Consider the following 22,279-nt stretch of genomic DNA (forward strand, 5'->3'; position numbering starts at 1 on the left):
GTACAATAGCACTCAGATGCCTTTCCTGGTGCTGGTCATACATGCTGCCAGTTGAAGTGCAGCCTAGGTCTCAGCAAGACACTTTCCTGAAAGCTATGTCATTGCATGGTTAAGCAACAATTGCTCATTAACTCTGTATTTCAGTTCAACCCATTCTCAAAAGTACTGTAAATACTAGTTTTTCACTCATAACTACAAAAACAGTTAACTGTTTTCTCAATAATTCTGCAAGTGGAAACAATTGTTGTTAATATAAGAACTAGGAACAAATTAATTTCTATTTACTTTACTTCACCGACTTCCCTTGAGCTACACTGACTTGCATTGGTCCAAGGACCTTTCTCAGCCTATAAACATGCAGAAGATGCACAGAACTCAAGCATTTCCTGAATCCCAAGATTCAGAGCAATTAAAACTAGGAAAAAAAAAATACTGAAGAGGATTATCCTCCTAGAATACTTTTATGTAAACTGTCTCTCAGTGGTATTATTTAAACAGCCTGAGCATTGGTAAAGCATCTTATTCACAAAAGGCTTTTGTCTTCCCCAAAAGTAATTGTTACTAACAAAGAGCAGGTATGTCCATGCCCCTCAGGATGAAGGAAACCAATGGATAATACAGCACAGGTTCCTACTCCCTGAAAGAAATAAGCCAATGGATGTTCCTCATTCAATTTTAGGATAGTTACCAAGAAATACATTGCTATCAAGTCCATCAGAACTCATATTAGAAGCTGTGGTAGAAATCAGTACACTCATTCAACTGCCTTTGCCTATTTTTGTTTTAGCTACTCAGGTCCAAGTATATCGGGAGGCCTAGCAGAACTATCCTGAACCAGCATTTTCCATGCATACATATTAGCCTGAACTCATGACATGAAATCTGCATGAAATCTAGCAGTACAAGAATAAACTGGATTATCTTCCTACAAAGCAACTCAGTTGAATCCTCTTCACTTCATTAACTGGTTTCTATTTAACCACCTTTAACTTCTGTACTTGCTATTACCAGGTGATCTTCAGGAAGAGCTGGTGAAGGTAGGCGTCATCCCATCACTGGTCCGAATATTGACTGACCATGCAGAGAGCGAACCGCTTGTCCACGTTGACCTATTGGCCTTATGCAACCTTGCAGACCTTGGTAAGTAAATGCTTTCATATCTTGCAGGAAAAAGCCATCTTCACACCATCATCACCTCTCCCTTGATGTGCAGAATGCCCACAGATCTGGAAGGGTTTTTGTTTTGTTGGGCATTTTGTTTGCTTCTGTTGGCAAAGTAGCTACTCTGTCCTGGAGTATCAGCAACTGCTGGATTATCTCACAATAATAATAATTATTATTTTTTTGACCCATAAATGAGTAGAGACAGCATAACTTTACCTACTGTCAATTGACATAGTTTCATGCCATCCTCCAGTCAGGTCTTTCCTTTCTGGATCTATTATTGTTATTATTATTCTACTATTATTATTACTTAATTGCACATTCCATTCAAAAGTGTTCTATGTCTAACAGCAAGGAGCTTTGAAATGTCTCATCTTCGTTAACATGTATCTTGCAGAAATTTAGGATCTTAGCAAGATTAGAACCATTTAACCTCATCAAGGAAGAAAATATACTGCTAAAGCAAACTGGCATGTGGCAAGTGCCAATTCAATAAATGAAATAATCATACTATAGATAGATTTGTACGAGTAAGCAGAACTAAGTTAGGGTTAATTTTACAGCTATTTTAAATCATAGCTACAGAAATTAAACAAAAACAGCATTAAGATAAAGAAAGTATAAAGAAGTGAGAATACAATAGTTCTGCTGTCTCCGTGCTGTCCCAAGTGACATAACCTATAAATAAAACCAAAAGCTTTCAAAATCCAAGTAATTTCTATCATTTCTTTTTATAGGAAGACAATCTTAACATTCTATCATACATAGAAAAATTTTGAATTCTGACATTCTCATATGCACAGATACAGCTAAGGAAGCTCTAAGCAAGACAAAGGTTGCCGAACAGCTGGTGAAACAACTGAGAAGAGCAGAGAGCCACGAGAGGTTAGAAATCATCTTTGAGGTCCTTCAAACACTTGCAGAAAATGGTAAGGCTTCTATAGGCTTGGCAGGAGGAGAGAAAGTGATACTGGAGCTTAGCTTTAGATCCGAGTTTGCCGCGGGATCCTACTAATGGAAATCAGTAACCCCTTCAGTGGAAATAAACCCCAAGATTAAGACTTGGAAGGTTAATAGTTAAGATAATTAAAAAAAAATGCAGGTGAGAGTAGTCATTTCCACTCTATTTTGGTAAAGTATGAACCATGGGAGAATATGACTTCGCAACAGAAAAACAGACTAAATTATTTTTCCTGACAAACTTTAACGCAGTCTGATAGCAATAGGACAAGGAGGAATAGGTTTTAACTACAAGAGAGGAGATTTAGATTAGATATTAGGAGATTTTTCACTCAGAGTGTGGTGAGGCACTGGAACAGAGAAGCTGTGGGTGACCCATCCCGGGAGGCGTTCAAGGCCTGGCTGGATGGGGCGCTGGCCAGCCTGGTGTCTTAAGAGGCAATCAGCCTACGGCAGGAGGTTGGAACTGGGGGGGCTTTTAAGACCATTCCAACCCCAGCCATTCAATGATTCTATGATGATAAGCATTCAAAGGTATCTATATACCTGATAACGATGTTAAATTTGAAAACTCTTAACCGGCAATACAGCAAATGTTAAAGATCAGCCCCGAAGCTTTGCTCATTCTGCCTGTGGTGTCATCCTAGCACCAAGATGTCTGTTAAAAACAAAACAAACCACAAGCAACAGAAAAAAAACAATCACATCTGGAAAAGAGACTAGCTTGAATTAAAGGATTTAGCTTCCTAGTTTGAGACTTCATAAATGACCCAATGACCCAACTCTTCGTGTGCTTTTCTGATGCCTACAGATGCTCTGAAAGTTCAGCTGGTGGAGGCAGGTGTGCAAGAGGTCCTGTCTGACATCCTGCTGAGGCTCCAGGGCAGTTCACAAGCTGAAGACACATGCATTGTGAAGGCCACATCCGATCTCATCGTCTCTCTGCTTCTTGGAGGTAAAACAAACAAACAGTCCACACAGTCCAGATACATCACAAAACCCCATTAGAATAGGGGTTGCCATTTGCTCATTTGCTTCCATTTCCTTAACAGGGGCACATCTGCAACCTGTTTCATAATCCCAGTGGAATACTCAGACATCACCTTTTTCTTATTTACAGCAGTTGAATGCTCACATTCCCACGTTTCCGTTCAAGTGTCACACGTATGCTGTCTCAAGCCATCTAGTGCTACTGTGACTGCCACTGTGCAGAAAATAAACGCAGGTAGAATTTCAGGCCATTGCAGCTGTACCCAAGGCTGGTCGGTCCACATATAGCTTCTAACACTTGACTTTCAAAACTGGCCTAACAGATTGTTTTGAATTTAAAGCCAATTCTCAGATTAAAATGTTTACATGGCCCTGAACCACTCATTTTTTCCTCATTCACTACTTGAAGCCCACGTATATACTTCAAGCATTCTGATTAACAAATCAATGCAAAAATTTCTCTGTAATATAGATCGTGCATCTGTGAAGCAGAAAAAAACCCATCATCATTCCAGAGCATACACATAGCTGACCTAGACTCTTCTCTAAGTCTTTCAGTTGATTTGAGGCATACTACAAAAAGATTGAAGACTTCAACAGCACCTGAGTTGAGGTGTCTCTGTTATATTGCATTTTGGGCAGATGAAAAAAAAATAAACTTCAAGAACTGGATGCTTACACTGCACCCCACCCCCAAATCCCAAAGGTATCACCTATTAAAGGTTTTAGAGGTTGTTGTCATTGCTAATAATTGAAGTTGTCATTGATTCAGATTTTCCCCTGGATCCCTCCAAAGACAGATGGAACAATTTACTCTGTGGCTACCTACAAACAGACGTAAGATGTACTTGACATTTTCCATTGATTATGCCTCAGATAAGTCCACGCAGCATTTTTTTCTATCTAAGGGATTCTCTCTAAAAATGCTGGAACCTGTCTCATATCCAAACACGCACATACAGAGTCAGGAGCATTGGTTATTCCCAGTTTTACAAAAACTTTGGAACTGTTTCATAGACTTTGGAACTGTTTCATAGCAATTTCATTCGTTAAAAATACACAGACAAAAATCAAGCTCACGTTGTAGATTCTAAGTTCCCTTTGGGGAGGTGGGAGAGGATCACTCAGAGAGATCAGGGGAAGAAATAAAGCAATCTCAAGCTAAGTCATTTTTATTTTTCATGCATTCCTATTTTAGACAGCTTTGAGCCTTAATACCATACAGAGAGAAACAGAAACTCTTATGAAGAGACTCCTGGGAAGCTTTACTGTGCCTCAGTCAGAGGAAAACCCACCATGTTTTCTGTCCATTCCTCTACCACTGACAGCTGCTGTACTGAGATCAAACTGGGTTCAAACAAAAAGGAGCTTTTTCAACACTGCTCAACTTTCTCCATTGATTTAATTATTGTAAAGGATTCCCCCAGATCTCTCTGAATGGTCAGCAAGATAGCAAGCTTTAGAAAAAAAGCTGCAACTACCATATGTGTTTCTCCCTACCTCTCCCCCGCATCCTTCCTATACTTCCTTTATTCGTGGTCTCTGACTTAGCTCTTAATCATCCATTGTGTGTCACTGACTATGAAGCCCTCTGTGCCTTTCAATTTGTTATCTTCCATTTACTCAGCTGAATGGCTTGCTTTGTCACTCCCTCTTCCTCCGCCATCTCTCCCACAAACCCGTTAGACATTTCTTGGGTAAAAAGTGAATAATCCTTTTCAGATTCCAGTTTGTGCCACTGGTGTACGCATAGCTTTAATCTATTACAAGAAATCCCACGGAAACCCGATCTCAGCATCAAGTGACTTCTAAGGCAATGAAAAAGGACACCTTTCGCAGCTATCAAGGGGGTTGTTCCTAGCAACTTCAACCATGAGCCATTAAATTCTGCTACCATCCAAGCAAAAATCCATAAGAGAGGGAACCAATTGGAAGCTCTGGAACAATCAAAGCAAGGCAGTCACTAGTGGGGTTCTGCCTACTGGTACTTCGCTACAAGAGGAAAAAGATGCTCAGCCATTCCTTGGCTTGAAAGGTTGGGGGAGGAGAAAAATTAAGTTCACTGAAGGTTAGTCTGTATTGAGATTAAAGCGTTTTTTTGCCTGTAGAAATCTGTCAGCCTAAAATGGTCTATTTTCAGAGAACTTATCCCTAAAGAGAGCTAGGCAACTTTTCTCTTAGACTCCGATCTCCTAAGATTAGGGCCAGGCAAGAGAACATGTTTCCACTTGTAGTTCTTCAAACACTATCTTTACAGAAGGTAGGCATGAAATACTAATTTAAAAAAAATTGCAAGAGTAACATTTGAAGTACTACTCTGACCAAGGGTTTACTCATGAAAGTACCTACTTATGCTCAAATATTTTACATTGTTACTGTACACACACAGAAATTCAGAGAGAAAACCATGCCACTAACTGCAATGCAACAGCAGAAAAAATGCTAGAAGAATAGTGGTGTTGGTTCAGAAGAGAACATGGAGTAGTTTCTACTACTTTAGGGTAGAAATAGCATCCAGACCAGCACAATTGTTAAAAACTACTACACATGACCATTTAAGCAGCATACACAAAAAATTATAACTTCATATATCATAGGCATGCAACTAGCAACATAAGAATCAACTAAACCTACTTCTGGCCAAATATGTAGTAAGACTGCATTAGCTCCAAAAGGTAATTCATTACCCCACATGAAGATGTGATCTTCCTGAGTAGCACTGACAATTTTTTGCCACCTTCTAACACTAAGTATTCATACAGTAAGAACGCAGCAGTAAAACAATGTTGACTGGTGTCAGGAAGATGCTTTGCTTGCTATGTGATTAACTACACAAGATAATCAAATACGGAAAAATATTTGCCAAATGGCAATTTCAAAACAGTTCATTCAGGGAAGATGTGGAGGGTAGCAATTTCCTTCAACTCTTTAAGAGAACACAAGCACATTTCCTATGAAAAGGAGCTAAACAACTTCTGATAATGAAAGGGCTGTCATCTCTGCAGAGAGATTTCTCAAAGAAAAGGAGACAATACAGACATAGATACTCAAAGTATTGTGGAACATGCACTGCACAAAATCATTCTTCTTTGGAAAGTACAAATCCACTCTTTCTCCAGCTTTGAACACATTAGAACTCTCTAAATCAAGAGTTTTTTCCCGTTTCATGAGTGCAACAAAGGCTTATTTCAGAAAGTGCGTTTCTCAGAACAGGTGAGAAAACTCTACTGATCTTACTGAACAAAAGGAGGAATAGTAGTACAAAACTAGTAATCAGACTAACCACTGCTGGGTAAGATAGCTAGTATCACAAAACTCTCTTAAACCAGTAGATTAGCAAAACTGGAGTATTAAATCCATCCTGAAGAGAAATGTTAAATGCCACTACAATTCCACCACATCTGCACAATGGAAAGTAAAGCAGTACGGGAGGAAGAAATTGAATGGAAAAGATATGGCTTTTAATCTGACAGTGACTGGCTCCAGAAAGCGTTCTCAAGCCATGTCTTACTAGAGGGTGCATCTCAGCATCAGTTCACACGCAGCTTATGTCCACCTTTCTCTCTAAAGAGTTGCAGCTTGTAAAAACTACTGGCAAAAGCTTCTGTCTCAATCTTTTCAAAACATTACAACAGCCCAGGCAAAGAATCCCTGAATTCTCAATTCGTATTACTTAATTTCTATCACTGATTCTCATCTCATCTCTCCCACCTGCTTGGTTTCTTCTCTTTCCTTAGACGGCAACTGTGTACGAATGGTACAGGTGGGAGTCATACATCAGCTTCTGGATCTTTTGGAGAAACACGTGGAGAGCGAAGACATCTCTGTTCAACATGCAGCACTCAGTGCGCTTCGAAACCTTGCTATCCCAGGTACAGTTTGAAGACAACTCATTTCCTGTGATTCTTTGTAAAGCTGGGTCATTTAATGGAGATCTGTGCAGCTCTGTCCAAGTCACCAAAATACACTCAGTTTTATTTTGAAGGACAACGGAGTTTTTCCCCTCTGCAGAAACATACATAACTCATCAGGACTTTCCAGATATGCAAGGGATCTAAATATAATACAGTCTGATCTCACTGTCAGCTGCTAAAGTGATTTCATATTAAAAAGCATACAGCGGTTAAAGACAAAAACGCATAACAATGTTTATAATTTCACCCCATGTTATCTATTAGAAGCTATCTCAGCACAGTCGGTAGATATTATTAATTTCCTCTTCTATAAAGCCCATATCTATTGGAAATGCTGCGTAAGAGTTTTACAACTCCACTCTCAAGATCTTCAATAAATGTACCAGAATATTCCATTACCTGTAATCTCAGAACTCAGAAGAACAAGATACCAGCATTATTCTCTAAAAAGAAAAGCATGGAACTATCTGCCAATTTGGTTATGTAAACTAGTCAGCATGCTTAGTTCAATACATATTTCTCTATATATGCATAGACGTATATATATATACATATATATACACAGCTTTGAATAAACAAGAGCCCCACAACGTACTACTTGCTAGTTGACTTCCACTGCTTCCTTTCATGTCGTGATATACCTTAGTTTCTTCCCAGTCAGGAAGATTTCTATGGCACACCTTCCTGATTACACTGTCGCCTGCATCTCCTGCAAAGCACACGTAAGACTGGAGGAAAACTGCTCTGGAGGAAGCAGCTTAGGTAGCACAGTTAAGCAGCATTAGGACTCTTTCCAGACAAGCTTCTGACTATTACCTGGGATTACTGCACTAACAAGGAGCAAAGTCAAGATTTAAGAGAGGAAAGCAAAGAAACAAAAGCATGAACAACAGAGAATCAGTGAGTTCAAATAAAAGAAACATCATATGCAACCAGTAAGGTTATGCAAGTCATTTCTGCCACTCAGTTCAGTTAAGATAAGCAAGAACAGGAAAAGCCTCAATCACACGAGAGGACAGAAATCTATTACAAGACATACAAAGAGAAACAAGAGCGTTGTGTTTATCCTGTTTTTTACTGTATTTTGGGCAGGGTTGAGAACGTAAGACCCAAGAATCTTCTAACAGCGATTTCTTGAAAGCTTTTACCTCAAAACACAGACCTAAAAAGTTGGTCTGTCCTGACCTTATCTCCAGCTTTTCTATCAAGCTGGACCTTCCTGCTAAAAGCATAATGGAATACTAGATTCAGAACAATGATTATATTATGTCATAACCGTATTTCCAGATGTTTGCGTAATGACTTCACTTCCCGTTAATTCCTTTTCATTCACCAATTCCCTTCCCTAGTTGTTAACAAGGTCCAAATGCTGGAGGAAGGCGTGGCAGAACGGATTCAGGCACTCCTACGGTCAGAGATGCCTCCTGTGCAGTTTAAACTTCTTGGAACACTACGAATGTTAGCAGACGGCCAAGGTAGGGAAGTGATAACGTTTACTGATGTCAGCTATATATTCTTCTCCTTCTCGTGTCCCATAGGGCATGTATAGGGAGAGGACAGGCTAAACATCCAGCTAACCTAATTCCACAGTTCCACTACCTCTGGTGAGGTTTCCACAGAGACCATTGTTCAGGGCTGCAAAAGCCTTCCCCTTCTACATAACTAAATACTACATTATATATTATTACTATTTTTAACTTAATGCTATTTACAAGTCCTAATAAAAAAATTGGCACAAAACTTCTGAATATGGAGCAGTACCAATATCATAATGCTGAGTAGAAAAAAGGATATAGAAGATTATTCAATGTTTATTCACTTATGTCTATGAGCATACACTTCTTCCACCTTTAATTACTTCCTGTTTTGTTTACCCAAGAGCTAGCATTGCCCTTAATTAACTCAGTCTGAGACTCTTATGAATACGCATCTACTAACAAGTCTACGCTAAATTAGTTAATTGCCTTATCTAAGGTAAATTAATTACTGACAGTCATTGGGCATGCTGAGGCCTACAAAACAGAATAGAAAAAGGAGGTTTCTTGCCAACTATAGAAAAATGCACTTAAACGTGTCACCTTTGTAACACTAAAAATAATACAGTAATTATCTTTGCTTCAGAGCTGCAGAAGAATTCGTACACTTTGCTACATGGTCAAAGGACTTGCAGCTCAAATTCAAGTTCAGTTATATGCACAATTTATTGAAGTTTGGCATTTTGTAAGCCAAGAGGTCCTTCTGTTCCCCTTAACGATGATTGATTGGTTTTTGTCTCAAGGAGATCTATCACCAGTAGACATCAGGAAATCCCCGACAAACTGGGTCAAGACCCTTTCTTTGAACAAACCTCTTACACCAGTTTCATTTGCCACCCTCTTACCTTTGTCAGCTTTCTCAACTAAACTAGATTACCATGATCTCCTCAGACTAACATGTAACATCTGACCTAGAAACAAAGCCTTTCCATTACTAGAGTTCATCATACGCTATGCCACTTAACTCAAAACAAATATGTGGGGAATGGGGAAAGCTCAGAATGAGCAACATGAAATCCAGTGTGAAATTCCTCAGTTAGAAGCAATAAAATCGGACTCTTAAATTTGAACTAAAATCTATAACCGCGATGTATTCTTGAAAATAGAATACAGCAAATGTGAGCATCAGTCCTACGACTAGTATGTCTTTAAAACTACACTAAGACTCAAGGTGAACCATACTAGACTGATGCAATACTGAAATGGCATCTTCAGCACTAATAGAGTTTCTTTTGCTACTGAACTTGAAGAGTTTGGGGTTTTGTTTCCTTTACTGGCACGTCTTAAATCACAGTATCTCATCAATTCCAAGAACTTTTCCATTAAGTATCTTCCAAATGTCAATCATACAGATTAATACTTCTGGGAAGTCCTGAGATATGGTTGCTGAAGCTCAGGGAAAAGGAAATTAACCTGTTCCTCCTAACTTATGACAAGTTCTACTGACACCTAATACACAGTTCAACAACTCGAGTGTGTAACTACAGCAATTCTGTACTAAGCCTTGGACTTTCCACGTGATACCAGCTGTAATTATGACCATTACTGAGAAGAATGAAATGGGAAGAACAGGTTTCAAAGAGCTTATGATGACATTCATACAGGGCTCAAAGGACAAATGCAAGAAACAAAGAGACAGGAATAGCCCACATATAAAGTTTCCAATGCAGTAACGTAAGATTGGCTTTCAAAGATCTGAATCGTTCATCTTAAGCCCTGTTTCAGCAGCCTATGAAAAGGTTAGCTTTATAAGAACAGCTTGATTTATGTTTTTACCTCCAAGAGGTTTCCTAACACAACTGACCTTCCACAAGCAAAGACATCCAAGATCATTCAAGCCCAACGCTTTAGTTACAGCTTAGACCACAAGATGGAGCTCAGTATCCTTTGTTAATTTTACATTCATATTATTTCTGGGACAAAGACAGATTTTAAATGTCTGCTGCTGCTGTTTTTCCTCTTCAGCTGACGCGGCTGAAATCTTGGGCCAAGACCCCACGCTGCTCAACCGACTGGTGCAGTGGTGCGATGTCAGTGACGACAGCGACGTTAGTGGAGAAGCAAACCGGCTCCTAGCATCAATCTTGCGTCACAACAGGTCCCAAGTACGAGAGCTATTGGTCTCATATGTTTCAACCTTGTCTTTCTTAAATTTTTTATAGCTTGCCCATATAGCTAGTGGTAATATAATTAAAAACATCGAGATCTTTTTTGTTAAAAATAGCTCTAGTCAGCATCAGTACCAACTGGAGAGAGAGGAGCAAAAAAAGCAATGCACTGCATAGTCAGAAATCACACAAACAAGCAACGTGGTATTGACAGTCACTTGTTGACTTCTACCCTGCTCAAATTAAGGCTTGACAAATGTTAAGGAGATGATGCTTTTCTATTTCCATAAACAAATTAGTTTCATATACCTATTTTAAGTGATAAAAATAACCCAGCTCTGTCCCCCATCTTTCACAAGTTCCTGACAGCTTACTTGTCTATCGAAAAGATGAATCCAGTGTGAGCTGTATCTGCTGGCAAATTAGAACAAGCTTCTCATTCTTGTAAATCATGGTATTACTCACAGACATCCAACTGTGCTTTATTCTGAAGCTGTGGAAAAATAAGCAGTGACTATCTGCATAGGCTTTGAGTGTAAAACGAAACCACTGCTAGTTCGAAGGCTTGAAAGAAAAAAACTGTAATAAATTCAAACTAAAACTCTTAGAGACCATGCAAAGATATCTACGTACACACATCCTCTCTACATACTTCTATGTACCAAAATTTCAAGTGAATGAGAACAGCCATAAGCAGACATGCATGACTAGTGCCAGAAAGTTCTCTAGTCTTATGATACATTCGTTTTAATACCATCAGCTCGTACTGCAGCAGGCAGACCGTCTTCATCTATCTGGAGACTGTCAGCATGCAATCTCTGTCCCCTTTCCATTCTACTCATAGGTCTGATTTCCATCTGTGTCCTTTCACTTTTGCTCTAACAGGAAGTGGTCAAAGCAGTGCAGGAGGCACAAGGAGTGAAGCACCTGGTTTCCATGACACTGAGTGAACACACCGCCATGCAGAACGAGGCTCTGAACGCCCTGGCAATTGCATCTGCTATTGATTTAGGTATTATTCTCCTGAAAGTATTCATCTGTGCAGAACCCTCATATTAGTAAGCAACATTCAAGCTTCACATTTTACTTTCCCGTAAAAACATGATTGTCTAGATAGAACTCATCAGATAAAGGAGGTTATCCACCTAGAAAATGACAGAAAGAATAGAATTCAGGAATTGTCTAGATTTTTGTCTAGATGGAGAATCAAAAAGCCAAATAATCAGGTTGTGTGGACAGGCACGATCTACCGAGTATCATACCATGTTAAAAACCGTCCAGAAAATGATGAGGAGTACAGAAAACAATGAGAAAAGGTGTAAATGAAGACAGTTACAAAGGGGCTAGTTATGAGCTTGAATGATCACTGAAATCTGTAAAAGGATGAAAGGAGAAAAGGATGAAAGTTCTGAAGACAGATATCTGAATGCAGGAAGTACAGGAAAAACACCGACAAAAAGTCTCTACATAATCTGAAAATGAAAAGTTATGAAACTATAAATGCTGTAACCATTAGTGAGCTACATTTTTAGACAGATAGAGTAAAATAACTTTTCAGATTTATCCTGTGTGATTGATCATAATTGAAAAACTGGGCTCAGTTTATGACAACAAAAACAGCCACTACAAACCTACCTATATGAAAAGAAACTTAAGGCCAACTAAATTTATAATTTTCTATACCAATAAGAACAGTAAGACTGTAAAGAGCCCATCTTAATGCTTAGTCTATCACTAAGCGTCTTGGACTCAATTTAATATATTATGTTGTCTTACAGCATCTATAGCATGAAGTTTCCATCTTCCAGAATGATGCCGGAGAAGAAAATAATACAGATCATATACAAATTCCCCATTACAGAGAATATGCTCAAGACATCTCATCTCTGTTTATGTAACTGCTTTTAAATGAGGCCAGTTAGAAATCTTATTTTTAAGAAAAAGCAAACATCTTCACATTCTGTCATCTTTTTACATAACAGCTCAGGTATTTGATTGCTTATTTTTCAGAAACCCTTGAAGAATCTTTCAAGGAAACGCAGCTAGTACAAAGCTTACACAAACTCCTACAAGACAATAATACAAGTGCCGAGGTGAAATATAACTCAATGAGTCTTTTGTGCAGTCTTCTTAATTCAGGTAACTTCATTGAAAGTACTCTTGTGATGCAAGGATAGATGTTAGTGATGAAAGTATTTGCCGTTCCTGAAATGTCCTGTCCTTCTGATGTTGCAATCAGCGAACAGTAAGGGATAAAGAGGTTCATTCTTCACTGATCACCAAAAATCCCACTCGTGGTTTTATTTCATGATAAATTTATTAAGCCATTAGTTCAGCTAAAAAAAAAAAACCAACACCTTTATTCCACTGTTTGTGACATAATCAATTCCTGAATAAGCAAAACCAGAGCCTTAGAATAAAATCATCATGCACCACTATCTGGTAGTCTCAAGCCCTGCCTATACCATAACATTTTGGTGTTCAAAGAACAATGGAGTTTGCATCACTTCCCACAGGTTAACGTACCGTTATTCTGCCAACACTGCAGGCAAACCAGAGGTCGAGATAAAACAGCATCTTTGCATCAGCACCCCATTAAACGTATAGGAAATTTCAGTAAAAAATCCAAGGTTATGATTTCAGTTTCTCTCTATCCATGGCCAGGGAAAGTTTAAAAGGCTTCCAAGAAAGATGAGACTGATCTTGGAAGCATGGTGTCAACTGAAAACAATCATCTTGAAACCAGGAGTCTTAAGATCTCATGCCACAACTCACTAGGTCTTTATGCATAAATTATGGAAACCAAAAGCAATTACTGTGCTTAGGCAAAGACCTGCCACAAAATGAGCTACTTCTGAAGCCCTGGCATTACCCTGTATTTGGCAGACAGGCTGAATTTTACAATGCACTCATGTTTCCCTGTAGTCACACATGTATCGGCTCAAGGCTAAGTACCTGGATCTTTCAGTGTGACTAGCAAGGTAGCTGATGGGCCGTGCCTGTCTGTGCTCAAGAGACATTTTGACAATGTCCTAAGTAATAGCATGCCTTAACTTGCAGACTTGATCCTTTTTGAATGTCTCTTACAAGTGAACAATGCTATGCTAAAACAGCTCATTCTAAAAAGCAAATACTCCAAATGCATATATTGCAATAGTTGTTGGAAACCTCTAATGCACATCACAAAGTTAACATTTGCTCTCCCATTCAGGCCATCTGAGACAAGAAATAGAAGACAGCAAGATTGAAGAAACACTCGAACAGCTCTGCAGTCACAACAATGCAGATGTGGTCAAAGAAGCTCTTACAACGTTGCAGATTTTGAAACGAGAGTCACCTTACTAGCCCCCTTCCTCTACAGAGCAATCCTGTGCTGCTGCTGAAGCAAATGCAATAAAATGCCAGCTCTGCCAATGCCACCTTGCATTTGTCATGCTGCTGCACTGATGCTATTAAAGACCAGGTACAACCCCTGCTTTTAAAACTGTACATACAAAGATTTGGCCTACAGATATCTCTATTACTGCTGTTCATTAGCTGCTTCATTTTCCCCACATCAGAATATCACAATTTTTATTTTAAGTATTTCAAAACCATTGTGATTTGAAAATTGTTATAGAAAATCTAAAGCTTGGATCGCACAACCCCAAACAATGAAGATTTTGTTTAGATATGAGCCACTGATTAAACAAAGCAATGGGCTAATTGGTACCAATTCAGCTCCTGTACACTGTGAATATAACTGCATACCCTGTTGTTAACTGGAAATCTCACAACCATCCACGAAGCTGTACCTTCAAATCAACTCCCTCTCCTCTTCCTCCTTTTAATTTCTGCTTTAGAAGTCATCTGAGTTTTTACCTACTAATATAACAAGCTGCACTGCTAAGCACGTGAGGTCACAATGTCATCCAGTGCTCAGAGATAGAACTATTATAATCTGGAATTATATGCCATCCATACAGTACTTGGACAAGACACAAATTAGTTGTGACAAGCGGGCACGGGTGAAGATCTGAAGGTGACTGGCATTTCAGTAAGGTATCTTCAGTAAGAGAAGCCGGGCTCAACTAGAAATATTTAACAACGACAGTAAAACAAACATCTCTGAGAATTTCTGTGACAATTGTTTATGTTTAATAACAGTGAAGGAATGGTAAGAATAGGATCTACTTCATGACTTGCTCTTATGAGAACTTTGTGAAGCACTTGCTAGTAGGTTGCAGCCACATTGCCAAGATCCAGGTGACCAAATTCAAAGTACTCTAGAGGTAGACACTGAAAAGCTAGGGAACAACTTACTTAATCCAGCAGTAAGTTACTGAGAAAAAACACAAAACTATTGACCATTATGTAAAAATAAAACAAGGAATATTTTGAAGTCCACAAGGTCTCCTGCACTCAAACAGCTTGAGCATAATTAGCCTGTATCTATAAGCAAACATAAGAACTTCTGTTCCTGCAAAAGCTTTCACACTTGTGGAACTCACTACTGCTATTTAGCCCACTACGTCTGTAACTGATCCATGCTACCTGATATCACTTTCAGCAGTACTAAGAAAGGGAACTTCACAAAACCACTCCAGACGTCACTTGGAACCACAGTAAGTTTTTGACTACATAGTAAAAAGAGAAAAACAAGACGTGTACAGTGTACAGTTTACTCTGGCTTGAAGCATACAGCCATATGGGCATCCTATAACTTTCCACTGTCAAAATAAAACAGCTCTAGCCAAGCTCAGTTTCAGAATGAGATATGGACTTGTGCCTAAACCAGGCATTAAGATGGAATATATCAGGATTATTACAAGTTTTTTTTTTTTTTATCTTCTATACACACACACAGCTCAAGTAGCCACACTCAAGTTGCCATTTGTCACAGAAGTGATCCAGCCTTAACATTCTACAATATTTATTCTAGATATACGAACAATAAGGCCATTATCTATTGGCTAAATGTTTCCGACCTAACAAAAATGCAAAGCAAGTTTTTGTTTTAATGTATTCAAGTCAAAATGAGTCAACATAGACACACCAAATTAGTAAGTAAACCTCATTTTCAGACCTGTTAGGTAACTTCCCTTCTGCACTCAGTAATTTCAGGACCATTGCTCAGGTAGAACAAACCAGACTGTAATTCACTGAGTGATACCTGAACTAGTGGCAGTCATAGTACAAACATCAGTTTCCAACATTTTTTTTTTTTAATATCTGCAGATTTCATCATTGTTTCTCTGCAAACTGACTTTCAGCTTCCATTTTTTGCATGGCTTTCCATTAAGAATGAAGAGAAAAGCACACAGGTTACCTATTATTCATCAGTCTTGACTGAAAAAAAAAATATCAAGAATTACGCTGAGTAAAAAAACATATGCAAGTATTAGCACACCTTTACCTCAGAGAGGAAAAGAGCAGAAGTGACTGCAAGCAATAAATCTTAGAAAACAAATTCCAGCAGTACAAAACATTTATTTTATTTAATCAAATGTAAGGCTTGAGGAAAAAAAAAATATATATATATATACCAAAAGTCACTCAAAAGCTATCTCAGAAGAGACAGAACCTCCCCTTACACAGGATAAACATTCAAGCTGCATGAAAACCCACAGGCAGTATGGTAAGGAAGAGGAAAGGATTGAATGGAGAGACAAAAAAGCAAGGCAATGCTATATATAAACCAATTGCCATATGAACTTCAATGTACTTGAGGTACAAATCTATCCACATGGGACTGTACAAGAGTCAACAGAAATAAAGACCCCTTGGGAAGTAATATTCTGACTTTTAAGAGGCTACTCAAGCTCCTTTGGTCACTGCACTCTTATCTGTGCTGGTATTCACCCTCCTTTTTGTATACAAACCGTGTCCAAACACACATAAGAAACAAGAGCAGTTGCATTGTCAGAACAAATTGAGAAATAAATACATTGCTTCACAGAAATATATTGTGCTCACTTCTGTTAAATAAAAATGATCACCCGTTGAAAAGTTCCCTTCGCTCAGTCCAGTTATTCAAGTCTGATCTCATATTTGATATCTTCATTAAATACCTTGTTTTTGTCGTAGTGTTTGCGGAGTTGTTCCGAATGCAACCAATAAAATCTCAACATCAACAATTTATCAAACCTCTCCTTGCAAAACTGTTGATTTGCTTCTCCTTCGGGGCTTTAGAGCAGGCTCACACCCAACTGCTTATTCTGACAAGACTTGTTTAAACCATAAGCTCAATTTTTAGGCATTAAGTCACTGTGGGTCCATACAAAAGGTGCTAAATAAAACTTTAAGTACAAAACGGTAAGAAAGTATTCCAAATCTGAAATTACAGTAGCCACATGTACCACCACCAAGGGTGTACTTTAAAATGCTTAGAGGTAAAACAGCCTACAGCCACAGGATTTTAAAAATTTTACTCAATAAACGCAGAGAAGTTTATCCACGGTTAAAACAGAAATGTCCATGAGTGTCAAGAGCATCAGATAGGTTGAGCTTGTTCTCCTGAACTCAGTTCCAAAAGATTCTGAAGAGTATTAATACAAAGCTGGTGTTAACATGGCCAAGGCCAGTAAGAACAAACTGTGTAAAGACAACACTGATTAAATTCTGCTTTGCATACAAACCATAACACCAAGGAACCAAAAGAAGCCAAGTATTCATTTGTCTTCAGACATCTTGGCACGATCCACAAACAGTGAAATTCTGATCGATGGTACAGGCCCTTGGTGGCAGCTAACTTCAGTGCATGAACTCCATACTGACCTCACTGAAGCCACGATGATTTTCACCAACTCTTGAAACAACTTCCCAGCACTACGTGCTTTGTGTCAAAAAAAATGGCAAAGTGAAATGTACTCCCAGGATTCAATTTTCAACATGATGTTTTACAAACAGAAAGTCACAATAGTCAGTATCCTTCTCCAATTTTATATACATCAGATTATTACATGGAACAGAGCAAGCTGGTTGACGAGGTGTTGTAATAGTTCCGAGCACCAGAGTTAAAAGCAAAGGTTACCAAACACTGCTTTGTTGTTTGCAAAGTAGCAATCATTTGGCTGCTCTTAACAAACTACATTCAACAAATAGGCAATGCAGACCACAAATTCAAGGCTCTGCAGAAGAAATACATCTTGCACTCCCTTCATTGATCTACTGATATTTTTCCCTTGATGCATAACGAAGCTAAAAAAAGCAGTACAGTGCACTTCTGTAGATTCTACTTTCAGGTTTTCCAGACAAATAATGGCGGATCGTTCTCTGTTCTAAGGAAATCAGCGATTTTTAGACAAGCTTCCTTTTCCTCTTCTGTCTCAATCACTGGCTAGAAAAAGAACTACCAAAGCTGCACTGAAATATACACGAGAAGTATAGCATTGCCTGTGGAGTGTTTCACAGGCTAAAGAGCTAGAAGAACATCAGAACAATCAACACAAAGATTCTTACTGCAAGTCAGCTTCTGCCAGTGAAACGTTCATTAATACATGCATAATACAAAAATGGAAATGTAGGATTCAGGAGTTTGGTTTCCTAAGAAGGCCATATACTTTGGAAATACAACTATCAAGTCCTTCACACAGACTACATGTAGTAAAATATCATTAGAAAAATAGATACTTCTCTAAAATTTACACTCTCAGGCACTGTAAAAAAAACAGCAAAACAACCCGCTCTCCCTGAAAAAATGGGTGCCACTGGAAGCAGTAAATAATGTTAGTTACACAGCCTACCGTAAAACCAACTACTGCTCCCTAGAAGTTTTCATCCATATACATCCATCTTTGACAGATAAAAATAGTATGCCAGGCATGGCCGCGCTTTTGGGGCAACTGCAGTCCTTATCCAAAGACTTTCTGAAAAGACTGGACATCTTACTGAACTTCAGATCAACCACCAGGAAAAAAGGATGGGAAGAAGAGTTCAGTTTTCTTCTGGTAAAAGTCAAAACAATAAAAACCCACAGAAGTTACTTCAGCAGAAGTACTTTAGTTTGATATCATAAGAAGAGATTGCGAAGAAATGGTTCTCGTCAGCACACTGTGATTGGCATTTGAACCATGTATTAGAATACAAACAGAACTGATGATTTACTAACGTGATAGAAGATGAATAAAAAAATTCAAAAGCTAGTGTTCTACTAAATGCATACTTTCTGATTAAAAAAAACAGACTTCAGTAGTGATTAATCTGAATTCAGCAGTGCTGAATCTGAATGTTTTCATCAACTTTCATACTAGCAATTAGGGCTTGTAATGATCAGCATAGCAAATATCAAAGAAACCAGTGGAAAGGAAAAGAAGTCCAAAGCTAGCATTAGCACGCTTGCTAACTACTGCAACAAACTGCACTTCCAAATTTCTGTGGGCAGCACTTCTTAAAAAATAGCACTGAACAATAAAAAGCTACACATTTTTAAAGAGCTTTTTTTCTTTTTCTATAAATAAAGACTATTTACATTTTTTCCAGACAGGAAACAGCATTAGGGATTCACATTCCCTTGCCTGAAATGGAGATTGCTAACATATAATGCTATAGAGTCAGACTTTTCCCCTCATGCATTTTCATAACTGCTTGGGTTACTCAAGCTATCCGATGCTGAGCACAAGTTTCTGCTTCTGACACTTCTACATCGTTCCCAGTCAAATAGAAACATCTCCGATTTCTGCACAACTGAGAACAGAAGAACTAGAAAATTTGTGACATTTTCTTCCATTTCCAATAGCCCGATGATTATGGTCATTGGTCATCTTGCCCAGCTGACTGCATGAGTCTACCGTAGAGATTAAAACACTTTCAATATTCTTAAGAGATCAGCAGGCCTTCTGAAGAGATTACAACACTGAAAGCGATGACAGTTCAGAGTAAAATCAGAACAATCTTCATGGAAGGAGCTTCAAGCAGTTTCATTTCTCCTTCCTACAAGTTTTAAATAAGTTCTGCCAACTTGGGAAACTCCATTTCTTCCTCACCAGAGATCAATTCTGATGCACTGAGTTGTCTCATTAGAAATAAGGCAGACAAATGCGCTGGAGATTCTTTTTTGTACCAGCTTGTAGCAAAACCCACGAGCAGGTAAGATCCACATAAGGCTTTCAATACCAGGAGTATTTCATGGTCTGCGCATCTCTTTCCACTTCCGTGTCTGATCAAGAATACTAAGATACACTTTTTGCAACACGTGTTCAATTTTATATTCAGAAGGCATTGCCTGCCTTTACAGCTTCAATATCAGAAATCAATGTCCTGGCTAGGAAAATTCCAAAAATCTATAAAGAAAAAAAGAACAAACAAAACAAAAACAAACAAACAAAAATAAACATTTGTGAAATGTAATACATGCTAAGTACCAGTCTGCAAGTTGACTATGAGACATAGAGCCTATTACCATTATTCAGTATTGCAGAATGAGAACCAGCTTTTGTGTGCAATGCAGTTCAGTCAATGCAACTACTCTACTGTGAAAAACAATGCATTGATAAAGCATCTGCAGGCTCAGACACCATTTCGTAGCCAGGATCATCTGTTAGATTTGTTACAGTACGGCTATTACCAAACAGTAATAAAGCAGCAAAATCTAGTAGAAGACTTAACTGATGAGAAAAAGATGATTTCACGCAATGCTTTAGAAGAGCTCAAAATAATATTCCATCTCCAGACGTCCTACAGTTGGAAGAAATCCACTTGGCCAAGTTTACTTGGGTCTTATAACACTCACTTTTAGCAACAAGTAAATTTGAAGTATGTCAAATCATTCCGTACCTTTGGTTAATCCAGTCAGTTTCCTGATTTGTTTTTTTTCCTGATGTATGGAATGTACCATCGCCTGTACTGAAGTGAAACTCTTGTCTAACAACAACTAGAGAAGTCCCAGATCACTGGGACATTTACCAACTTGGACAATATTGTTCATTCAAGTTTTCTGGGAAAATTTCCTTTAAAAATTGTAGATCGATTCACACCTCAGCACATTTCCTAGAATACTCTTAGGAAAATCACAACATATTGTGGTGAGGTTTTGGGAAAGCCAGAAGGTTTGTTTTAGAAGCAGACGTTATGTCTAACTTTTAGTCCCATTGTGAAATAGCTTAATGCAGAAGACAGATCCAATTAGAAAACTGTGGCATGAAAGCAGTGTCACAGACTCACAGTATGAATAAGAACATCATCAAACTGAAGTCAACACACCGTCAAAAGATAACACTTCGTATCTTGAACATCCTTCTAACTAAAGGGAGTATTCTCAGGTCAGGATTACTCTATAAAAGCACGGGACGCAGTACCAATAGTTACTGATGACTTGTCAGTATTTAGATGGTTGGAGAAAGGTATTTTGCTAGATCTACACTCGAATTTTTAGTTAAATGGAAAATGTTTTGTAGTAGGTTTACAACTGTGTTATTTCCCATTGAAGTGAAGTAGTACGACAAGAAAGCAATTAAGTATAAACAACTGCCACAGTGAAAGTGACATCTATCTTGAAAGAAGTAATTTGATATGTTCTACTGAAAATTTAGATTCATTTTCTTTGTTACATCAAACATAGAAAAGGTACTGTAAGAAGTTGGAGGAACTTCATCTAGTTCTGCTAATACCACGTTAGCACCCTCTTCGCCAGCTCCCCTGCTCTTCTATTCTTGATCACTGTGCTGTATATTTGCTCAGTATGCTAAAGTGTGTTGAATGGTTGTCTTAGCATGAAAAAGTAAAACTGGATTTCAGTTTTTTTTTCATATTTGTGCTACAAGGCAATAGCTCTGATCTACACTGAGCAGATCGCCAGATCTCCTCTCCCTCCTGATATATTGAAATATTAAAATTACATCATATTTATATAAAAATAGAATAGTATGTTAATATACAATAAAATGCATAATTATAATCTATCAATATACTGTACAATTGTATTTTTATTATGATCTTCATTTCTTTGAAAAATATAGTTTTGTCATAAGGAAATCAAATGACCTCAACTTCAACCTCAAGTCTCTACAAATGCTTTGTTACCCTACTCTCATACCTCAAAAAAAAAAAGCATAACAAAAACAACTAACCTGTAGCAGTGAGATAGCTATGAAGACACCTGCAACAACGTAGATATTTCGGGGCAACCAAGCTTCCAGAGCAACAATACAACCTTTGATGAAAATCTGATCATCCCAGTGACTCTTGCTCTGAAAGAGAAGAATTCATTATTACTTTACTGCTCAAGTTTATTGTAACAGTCAGTCACATGTGAAGGGATATAGTAAAAATTGTTATTTATGCAGTAATATTTTAAACCTAATTCCAGAAACAGATATATATGCCCAAATTCACTCAAAGGATGTCAGCACATTAATATCAGTATCTTCATACAAATTATTATTAGAATATTTTATTATATTATTATATTATATATATTATTTATTATAAAATTCTATTATTAGAATACTTCAGAATTAGTAGAGAGTGGAATTCAGAATTAGAATATTAGAACTAATAACAAGGAATTTACAGCCCCCTTTTAAGTGAAGCTTTTCCTTTGACTGTTCTGTTATTTTCTTCTATTTTCTCAGCTCTGAATAGAAGAAAAACTATCACTCTCTGCTAGTAGCAGGATGTAGCGCTGCCCGTG

At 38.1% G+C, this 22,279-nt stretch overlaps 2 protein-coding genes across 7 annotated transcripts in view; one reads left to right on the top strand and one right to left on the bottom strand.

The window, feature by feature from the left end:
• Nucleotides 1-18,072, top strand: part of RAP1GDS1L (Rap1 GTPase-GDP dissociation stimulator 1) — a 35,031-nt gene extending 16,959 nt beyond the window's left edge. For all 3 annotated transcript variants that reach the window (XM_040702945.2, XM_040702946.1, XM_046943254.1), the window contains 9 exons: nucleotides 1,012-1,140; nucleotides 1,968-2,093; nucleotides 2,936-3,079; nucleotides 6,852-6,986; nucleotides 8,378-8,503; nucleotides 10,529-10,668; nucleotides 11,557-11,683; nucleotides 12,682-12,810; nucleotides 13,883-18,072. In XM_040702945.2, coding sequence (XP_040558879.1) covers nucleotides 1,012-1,140; nucleotides 1,968-2,093; nucleotides 2,936-3,079; nucleotides 6,852-6,986; nucleotides 8,378-8,503; nucleotides 10,529-10,668; nucleotides 11,557-11,683; nucleotides 12,682-12,810; nucleotides 13,883-14,016 — 1,190 coding nt within the window. In that variant the 3' untranslated portion in view covers nucleotides 14,017-18,072. The remainder of the gene's footprint in view (nucleotides 1-1,011; nucleotides 1,141-1,967; nucleotides 2,094-2,935; nucleotides 3,080-6,851; nucleotides 6,987-8,377; nucleotides 8,504-10,528; nucleotides 10,669-11,556; nucleotides 11,684-12,681; nucleotides 12,811-13,882) is intronic.
• The window catches only part of TSPAN14 (tetraspanin 14), a 47,726-nt gene continuing 41,567 nt past the window's right edge, over nucleotides 16,121-22,279 (bottom strand). For 3 of the 4 annotated variants that reach the window (XM_040702332.2, XM_046942798.1, XM_046942799.1), the window contains 2 exons: nucleotides 21,717-21,836; nucleotides 16,125-19,931 (listed from right to left, as the gene is read on the bottom strand). In XM_040702332.2, coding sequence (XP_040558266.1) covers nucleotides 19,860-19,931; nucleotides 21,717-21,836 — 192 coding nt within the window. In that variant the 3' untranslated portion in view covers nucleotides 16,125-19,859. Of the gene's footprint in view, nucleotides 19,932-21,716; nucleotides 21,837-22,279 lie in introns of all 4 variants that reach the window. The other variant, NM_001397716.1, reaches the window with a different exon arrangement.

Source organism: Gallus gallus, chromosome 6 (assembly GCF_016699485.2).
Source record: "Gallus gallus isolate bGalGal1 chromosome 6, bGalGal1.mat.broiler.GRCg7b, whole genome shotgun sequence".
NCBI lineage: Eukaryota > Metazoa > Chordata > Aves > Galliformes > Phasianidae > Gallus > Gallus gallus.